The following is a 9,504-nucleotide window of genomic DNA, read 5'->3' as shown; positions in this document are numbered from 1 at the left end:
AAAGAAAAAAGGAGGTGCTACGCATGACACACACATGACTGTTGCTCAACACAGACTATTTCTTTCCCCTACTAATCAGGCAACGGCCTTGAAGTCCTGACCATGTCAAAGCTCAACATTTCTATTGGTACTCATCCCACCCCCCATTTCACGTGTAGCTTTTGTGCAAATTAATTACGTCAGCTTAGTTTAAACCTATCAGAATGCTCACTTCTTAACCTCATGAACTTATACATCTGAGAACAATTTTGTAAAATTTAAAAATCAGTTTTCTGAAGAATTTACAGAACTAAGAGAAAATTTGTTTCTTTTTTTTTGGAGGGGGGGGGGGGGGTGCCTAATATATCAAGGTACACTCTGAAACTCAAAAATCAAGCCAAATAATACACCCTGTTAAATACTACTTTATGTAGCAGCTGTCATTTTGGAGCTGAATAGCAAACACTAAGTCATGAACTGAATGCTTAAAACAAACAGTATTTTGTACAGTTTAATGCAACAGCGTAATAAGCCTCAAATTGTGCATTGCGTAAAATGTGTCCAGCAAATTAAGATCCACCTCACTTCCATGTGAGCTTGCACCGCTAACCATCTCAAACCTGACAAAAGCATTACAAATGTATCTGTTGCAGTGGTCTGCATACAATTGAGCAAGGGCTGATTTTATTTAGCCACCTTTCTCAATGTCAGGTACCGATATCTGTAGCAAATAATAAAACTACCAATACCCACATGCATTGTATGCTTTAGACAAAGAAAAATTCACAAGTATCAAACAAGTAAAATGACAATTTAAAGGAAAAAAAATAATATGCACTGCCATACACCAAAGGAGGACTTAAAGCCAGGTCAACCCCTGGGTTGCATGAATCTTTCACAACCCTTCAGACAACACTGATTTATTTTTAATTCATTTCCACTTTTTTTGTGCAAGAACACACATTGAAAGTGAAAGCCTCGTCACACACGAAAACTAGCCCATGTGATCAGTGGTGAAGGACACCATGGCGAAACAATCAACTCACGTTTCCCCATTTAAAAACATCAGCAAGCAGCTTTTTTGTTTTACAAGTCTCTGCGAGCAGCAAACACATGTAGAACCAGTGCTACAAACATACTCCTGCCTGAGCCCGTCAGTATCATCTGGAGAGTCTACCCTCATTAAATCTTTTTTTCCCCCTAAAAAGCCAAAACACCACAACACTCAAAGGTAGTGAAAATTTAATAAAACCAAATTAAAATCTCTTCTAATCCTGACTGTCAACTGCCTAGTGACATTAGTAAGAGTCCCCCACCCTCCTCACCCACCGATACCGGTCAGTATGTTGCACTAAGCTACAGCAGCCAAAGTCAAACTAATCATCAAGTGCATGCTCAATTGAAACCCAAAAGGAGGCAAGGTAACTCCAGAGGCCACTAAATGAGAGCCCAGTTGGGCTGCCCCATGGTGCCCCGCCCTGGAAGCGGTTAGCAGCCTGTTAGCACTCACCTCCCACTGCATGTGAGGCGGGATGTTCCTGATCTGCAGCTTACAGCTCCTGGAGAGAGAACAAGAGGGGAAGAGGGTGAGGGGTGAATGGATAAAGAAAGTGAAGGTAGATGGGACAAAAGATGGGAGAAAAGAAAGCAACAGCTAGTTAATAAGTGACAATACCAAGGATAATACAGAAGAGGTTTGTGTTTTGTTTTGGGGTTTTTTTTTTTTTTTTTTAAAAACAAAAGGACTTATTTCTCAGTAAGATGGACACTGACAGAAGGTCTTTAATTCCACTCTAAACTCAGGTGTACTGAAACAGCCTGCATGAAATAGAAAGAAGAAAAAAGAAAAAACAAACAAACAAAAAAAAAAAAAACCAAGTGGGGTAGTTTAGTTTCAAGTTTCCCAAAATTCAAATTAATGTAACACACGCACACTCACGTACACAATCACATACACCACGCCCTTCTCCCAAATTACCAGCTGTGTTACAGAGTGCAAAGAGTGACAAGGGGAAGAAGGGGACAAGAGGGGAAAAAAAAAGTAAATCCAACAGATGGTGGTAGTAGTAAGATGCATCAAGAAGAAAGCTGAGGGGGGGAGGGAAAAAAAATGCACTGAGAATAATGTATTAAAATGTTTCGTCTACGCAACCTGACTCTAGCATGCATCCTATAGTACAGAATCATGAGATTTTAACAACTGCAAGGCTCAGACCCATTGTTTTTTGGGGGTTGTTTCACTCCCCTTACATCACATTACATAGGAAGAGTCAAAAAAAAAAAAAAAAAAAGTGTGCTTGTTCAGAGTGTGCATGCAGCAGAAGCAAGTGGAGACAAACAGTTGAGTTTTGCATTGTTGCATAGGAAGGAATAATTGAGACAGAAAATTATTGCTTTATGGTTCCCACTTTCATTATGTTTACAGCTGCATAAGTGTAGTGGTTATGTGTGGAGGTCATGCAGACAGTAGGCCTTCTGGATCAGTTACTCTAAGTTTCATAAGGGTCTGTCTACATGTTGTGTAAAAATGTGAGAAGTACAGGCCACTCCAAAGTCCGCTGCCTGTTGACACATACACACACACACACACACACCCCCCTAAAGAAAAGGCGTACATATGGCTTGGAGCTGAGGCATGCGCGCACACACACACAACGTGGAATGAAACCTTGACCCCAGACCAGTTCCACATCGCCTTTACATGCACATCGCACATTATACACACACACACACACACACACACACACACAGTTCCGTGCAGTCAGTTTAGCGTTACGTGCACATTTTTGCCCCGTGTGTAAAGTCTAGAATATTACTACATATTTTCACCCCCTTTTCCCTCAAATGTCCCTGAGCTCCTCTGGATCTACAGGGCGGATTGTTTTTTGGGTTTTTTTGTTTTTAAAGAAAAAAAAACAAAACAAAAAAAAAAAACCCCAAAAAGACCATTAACAGTGTGGTAGTTTGCACAAGATGGCACCTTTCAACATGCAGCATTGATGAACTCCCCTTTTACGCAGTGAACTTAATTTTTAAGATAAAGATTTACTACACAAATTTGAAACTTCCCATACATGAATGTGCGCACACTAAAAATTGTACTGCATGTGTACAACAAGGGCCATAAAGCTAAAATTACTCAGCTTAGCCACTAGGACTACAGTCACACTTATAGGGGTACAATATATTTAGTACCACGCATTAAAGAAACTACTTAACTCTAAATGGGCAAATTGTAAAGAAAACTTCCCAAATAACTCCCACCAGGAATTTCAGCCCTTTCCGGCCCACTGTGCCATTCCTGGCTGATCTTGCAGCATCTCCCCACACATTCGGTATGCTCTGCATTGCGGTGGGAACGCCATGCGAAATGTGCAAATGCACAAAGCACTTCCAGTCGGATTAACCTATACCCACACACACACACACACACACACGAAGTCAGCCAGGGTATGTGGTGGGGTGGGGGGGGTTGTGGGTGGTATACATTCCCCAGTCCCAGTCTTTGATTTGGGGAGGGGTGGGTGTGTGTGAGGCTGTGTGAGTGGGGTGTGGTATTGGGGGGGATAGCCCAGTTTCAAGCAAGGGTAACAAGGGCCCTCTCTGCCCCGTGGGGGTGGGGCCCCGTTGCCATGGACACGGACAAGTCCACTGACAGGAACATGTAGAGCAGGGTTAAAAGTGGGAGGGGGAGGAAAGGAGGGAGGGCCAAGAGTGACTAGGGTTGGCTCGTCATGTGATGGCCGAGCACCTTATTTACTTTCAAAACGGACCAACATTCTACACATTCGTCCCCATTCTTGGAGCCCAGCTGAGACCTGTGGCCTCCTGATGGGAGACCGTGCATACAGGTGGTTTCAATAGACACGTATACACAAGCATGCAAATGTATACTACAACAGCGTTCACAAGTTGAGCAGAATAATGCTGCATGAGACCTGTAGTCATCTCCATTTCTTTTCCTCAATCATCCCCCCATAATGAAGCACTCTACGTCAACACCATTGTTGACAGAGAGAAACACACGAGGTCTGTGCTCAACGCCCATCCACAGCCACTGCTTATTCAGAAGGCAGAGGTTCTGAATGACTGAACTCCACACAGTCTGGTTTCCACTGCCCTCACAGGCCTTACGTGCATGCAAACCATGCACCCAATAAACTACATTAATGCATTTGGATATGTTGAAATTCTTGGCAGTTCCAGAGTTGAACAGTTAGAGCTTGCCATATGCAAAAAGCCATTACGCACTGATGTCTTTACCTCCAGATCTTACAGAACAGGTTTAAGAACAAGCTAAAAGTGCAATGCCAGTCTGATTTGAGTCTAGACTGAGGGAGAGTTAGCATTTGCCTGCAGTCCAAGTAAAACAAGGGGCCACATTCATAATTCTCTGGCACCCCAACTCGTCTTTTTCTTTTTTTTTGGAGGGGGGGTGGGGTGCAGGTGGGGCCCCACGCTGACCCTGTGACCGAGAATTCTTACACTAGGAGTGATTTCTATAAGCAACCATGAGTAGTTTGAGTACTGTCTCAATTTAATTTACAATTTAAACCCAGCTTTAGAAACAAAATCACCAGGACTAAAATGTTACTAAAGAACTGACTTTAAAGGAAGTTGTGTACATTTAAACATGCGTGTTTAATGTCCGTCTTCCTCTCAAATACACACACACGCATACATGCGTGGGGCCGTCACCACCCCCTTACAACCATGCCATTTTCTTTCTTCCTGTACATGTGACGCATATGTGCACGTGGGGATGGGCAAGCTGCATTTTTTTTACGTTGTTGAAAAAAGTAAATAAAAAAAAAAAATATCCAAGTAGAGAGTAGAATTCAACCCTATACACCACCTCAATTTGGGTTTACCTTTGGTGCAATTGCATCATAGGAGATTCTTAAAACCATGTATTTATTATTTTTTAAAATATATACGCACACAGATGCATAAAAATATAAAACTAGGTCAGAGCTTTACATAACTGAATTTTTAAGCTGAAGAAAAATTACACGCTTTCCACAGAACAATCGTATAAAGGAGATATTGGCGAGAATAAGTGAATGTTATCTTTAAAATGGCGGATTTTTTTTTCCTTCAAAAGACTTTAACACAATAATTTTTTTATTTATATTTTATTTATTTATTTATTTTTTTAGAAAAAGGTCACGCAACGTAAAAACTAACTAACTCAAAGTTAAATAACCAAGAGCGCCATGTATGTGCAGAAAATGCGTTTCCAATTAAATAATTACGTTGCGTTATTCTGTTAATGCCTACAGTCCATTTTTTTAAGACTCCCTAAGACAAACCCAATGTTACACCAAATGCATAGATCATCATTTTGGTGCTCTTTTGGTCACACGCGTGATAGAGCCATGGGAATACGCACCAAAAAAATAAATAAAATAAATAAATAAATAAAAAAAGTAATTGGGCTCCAACCTGGTTCGCTTGAAACTAAAAATACCACATCCCCACAAACCATGTCATCGTATTCAGAGGAATCTGTATGAACTCCAAACTATAGCCACCCCACCTTGATCCTCGTCTGCTCTAGCACTTCCCCCTTCCTAATAGGTTCAAAGGTGATTGGCCAAGCCCCCCAGTTCATATTTGCAAGCTGGAATGCAAAGAGGGGCCCCAGTGTCCGTGTGTGTTTGGGTGTGTGTGCGCGTGTGTGTGTAGCTTATACTCAGAATACTGTTCCCATTGACTGTGTTCCATATTGTAAAGGAAGGGCACGTTTTTTACCTTTCTGAAATGTGGCGCAAACTCGACTCTGCGGTGTGCACAAAAACACAATCACCACAGCGTTTAGAGGGGACGTCTGAAGATCTGACGCAAATTCTCATTTAAGTACACCTGGTTTATTTAACCAAGCTACAATTTAGACCAACAGCCCACCAGGAAATGCTTCTATGATGTCCACGTGGAAAATACATTTCATGTAAAGGTCTCGCGAATTCTGCGTTTGCTCCATTTTATATCCAAAACGCTTTTTTAAATAAATACAAGTCACGGGGAGCAGTTTTTTTTATGCCAACGTGTTTCAGCAGGACTTTGTGATTTCAAGTGTGACCCATTTCTTTACATAAGAGCAGATCACAGTTAAACGTTGAGAGCAAACAATGCAAACCTGCAATACTAGTCAGAAATTGCCGCAACTATCATCAACCAAAAGCAATTTAATTCAAGAAAATGCTAATTTTTCACCAAACAGCATCGCCACCAAATAATATAAAAATACGCACACCATGTCAAAAATTGCCCCCATGTTTAAGTCCACTGCACATATTCCGAGGACCACACAAAAAATATATTGTGCACCTTTGGAAATCATACACCGAACCGCCCAGTGTGGCTACGGGCGTCTAACTCTGAAACCAAGGGTTTTCGTGACTTGGGTCCCAAACCTCCCATTCCACTCGCGTTTGGAGTCCATCTCATGCAACAGCAACACAATGTGCTGAGGAGGGCGGAAGCGCAGGGCAAACAAGGGAGAATGACGGGCAGATCCTTCTCAAATGGACGACTTCACAAGGCCTGTACGCCTCAAATCCAGCCTGCACTCACTCAGCACACATTTCAGCCTGCACACTCGGGGCTTTGGTACTCGCCCTGAGCTTTGCGCTTTAATATCGCCAAGAACTGCACGTATACACTAAACACACACAAGAGGGAATGGAGCAAGCGAGGAGAAGACAACCATGAGGTGGTTTAACTCAAATGCACGAAGGTTTTGGGAGCACCCCCTCAGTCATGGCGAGAGGAAGGAACAGAACGCCATACGCCCCTTTTATTTGACCCCAAAAAGCATTCAGGGAAAAAAGAAGGGGGGGAAAAATGATGGGCGTACGTATTTTAACTAAAATAAATATGTAACGCTTTGCAACAAACACACATGCAGCATTATTAAAACACACTCGCACAGACACACACGAGGTCAGAGTAAAAAAAAAAAAAAAAAGGAGTGTGACGAGGAAGAGAGGGTGACTACAATTTAAAAATATATGTGGGGCTTCTACGAGTTTAACCAAGCACTATTTAATAAAAACCCACGTACCTTTGACGTTTAGGGACCGAGTGCTCCACTTCGAGAACTTTTCCGTGAAGTTCAACTTTACCTTAAAAAGAAAGGAGAAATTTAAATTATCAAAATACAGCAACGTTAATTTCATTAACCACATGACCTCTCGTGTAGGCCTCCATACTGCTGAGAAAACAACCCCCCACCCCCCCAAAAAAGAAAACAGGGGTTAGTGTTTACTACTAAAAATCCAGAGAAGCATACATAAGCATGACTGCGAGCTGGATATTTCTCGCATAGGAGCACAAATTGTTCAAAGTGTGCGAGCCACTGGTAGCACGAGGACAAATGAGCCTGACATTAGCACTATTCGTAAAATAGTGAACGAGTTTAGCTCAGCTGTTACGTGTTCTGTAGGTGCACGCTTAACTTGAAATTAGACAACAAGCCGTGAAGGGTTGGAGTGATTAATGTACAAAAAAGGCTAAATGTGGTGTGCCTGCCTGAGTTAGTTGGCCTACATTTGGCCAACACAATTAAACCACCTGGTGTGTCAGCATGGACGAAATGGCTTCACAGTGTAGCGAGTGGAGGCTGTTGGAGAAGGCCTGTATTTTGAAACCTGGAGAAGAGTGCAAGTTCCAGTAGAAACTGGTGAAAGCGGCGACACATTACTCTTCAATCGTGCCAAGCTGGGGCTGTGTGATAGAGCTCACAATAAGGGTTCACTTCACGGCTTCCACAGCCCCGCTCGCTGCCCTGAACGGCACATAACGTGCATTGCTTACACTGAGGATTGTGTTTACTCTAGAATTTTACCAAGCTACACTCAGTCAAATTACAAGGGCAGAATTTCACTCAAACCTGGGGGAAGCCATTTGTGTGAGCCCCACGGTGTCAAAAGGCCAAGTAAAGGTTGTGTGAGAGAAAGAAACGCTTGGATACACCCCCACCCTACAGGACTACATGCGTTTCTCATAGGGTACCCCCACCACCACCACCACCACCACCACCAGAAGTAAAGCAATCTTCACACAATTGCAGCAGTTTGGGATAATTTCCTAATAGCACCTTTTTGCCCCAGATTGTCTCACCTGAAAGAACATCGATGGCCTTCATTGCTGCCTTCTCGTCCGGGCAATCCACAAACGCATAGCCAGTTTTGACAAGAAATGGACCACTGTGCGGAATCTTCCACTGCTCAAAGATAGTTTCGAAGTCCTCCTCGCTCGCCTCTGCGCTTACGTTGCCAATGTATAGCTTATTCATGTTCTGCGCCGAAAGGGACAATCTTTACGCTGAGGGAGAGACAGTTATTTGCTCTCGCGGATGTGCAGTGTTTGGAGTAGCCTAAATCGCCTTTACTACTACGGAGTGGCTGTAGCGTGCTTCCCGGTCGTTCAAGCCACAGATAGATTTAAACTGGCAGCCTCACAGTGCGTTTGCGCTCCCTCGCCCCTCTGTCTCTATCGCGCAATAAATAAATGCTCAATTATTAATCTCGTGTCTCCGAACGATGGCGGGCTGGGTGAAAAGGAGGAGAAACTACTTTGTGTCTTCCTCCAAACCCCTTGGCAAAGAGACAGAGAATGTCACACACGGTAAGGCTGGCGCCCGCCTCTAAGTCTAGAGCCTAGAATAAGAAGAAGAAGAAGGGGGGAGAGAAAAAAAAATCCTCAGCTATTCCGGCTTTTTTGAATGAGCCACGTGTTCAAACTACAAATCAGCCCACACGTGAGGAATCCCAATTGCTCAATTAAGTGTTTGGGATTGGGGAAAATTGCACGGGAATCTGGGGTGGGGACAGCAAAGGGGAGTGAAGAAAAAAAGGAGGGGAAGAGTGGATTGGTGTTGGGAAAAAACCTGGCGAGCTTTGTGCGTAAAGGGATTCCGTGAGAAACTAGTGTATCTTTACTAGAATCACATTCGTGTGCCTTTCTCTGCACAGCCTCGACTCTCATTGGTCGAATGAGGAATAGTAAAAACGGCGGTGAGCGCACGCACGCCCATAGCAGGGAGACGCTGATATTGCGAGGGCTTGTGCGCACGGCTGTGCTAAGTGCGCTGCATTGGCGACACAGCGGATGGAAAAGGGGGTGGGGCCACTCATAAATGATTTTTTTTTTTGACACCATATTGTTAAATTGCATATAGAGCGTATTCAGTTGTACGTATTTTGAGTGGGGACAGGTCCTGTGAAACTCCTTGGGCCCTCACGCATTGTGGGAATGACACGTAGGCTACTACTCTCCATGACGGCATCCATCTTCTGCAAAGAGTGGAGCCATGCCCTCTCTGATCCACAACTCAAAGTCCAACAGCAGGCCCCATTTGCTCTTGGTCACGTCGAGAGGGTATCTTTGGGCGAAATGAGTGCAGCCACGCCATTTGTTTTGTCGTCTTTCGGGCTGTTTGGCACAACTACGAAGCGTTGGCCATGTGGAGCGAATCACACATGGCGAATCCTCTCTGCTATACCCCAGCATGGATTTGAA

At 43.5% G+C, this 9,504-nt stretch overlaps 1 protein-coding gene across 2 annotated transcripts in view; it reads right to left on the bottom strand.

Annotated features, from left to right (window-relative positions):
* Positions 1–8,571, bottom strand: part of igf2bp3 (insulin-like growth factor 2 mRNA binding protein 3) — an 18,430-nt gene extending 9,859 nt beyond the window's left edge. For both annotated transcript variants that reach the window (XM_065469648.1, XM_065469649.1), the window contains exons 1-3: positions 8,104–8,571; positions 7,046–7,106; positions 1,490–1,538 (exon numbers count right to left, since the gene is read on the bottom strand). In XM_065469648.1, the coding sequence (XP_065325720.1) occupies positions 1,490–1,538; positions 7,046–7,106; positions 8,104–8,278 (285 nt within the window). In that variant the 5' untranslated portion in view covers positions 8,279–8,571. The remainder of the gene's footprint in view (positions 1–1,489; positions 1,539–7,045; positions 7,107–8,103) is intronic.
* Between the last annotated feature and the right edge of the window lie 933 nt (positions 8,572–9,504).

Source organism: Pelmatolapia mariae, linkage group LG22 (genome assembly GCF_036321145.2).
Source record: "Pelmatolapia mariae isolate MD_Pm_ZW linkage group LG22, Pm_UMD_F_2, whole genome shotgun sequence".
Lineage (NCBI taxonomy): Eukaryota > Metazoa > Chordata > Actinopteri > Cichliformes > Cichlidae > Pelmatolapia > Pelmatolapia mariae.
The sequence above is the reverse complement of the archived record's forward strand: the minus strand, read 5'-3'. Positions and strand labels throughout refer to the sequence as shown.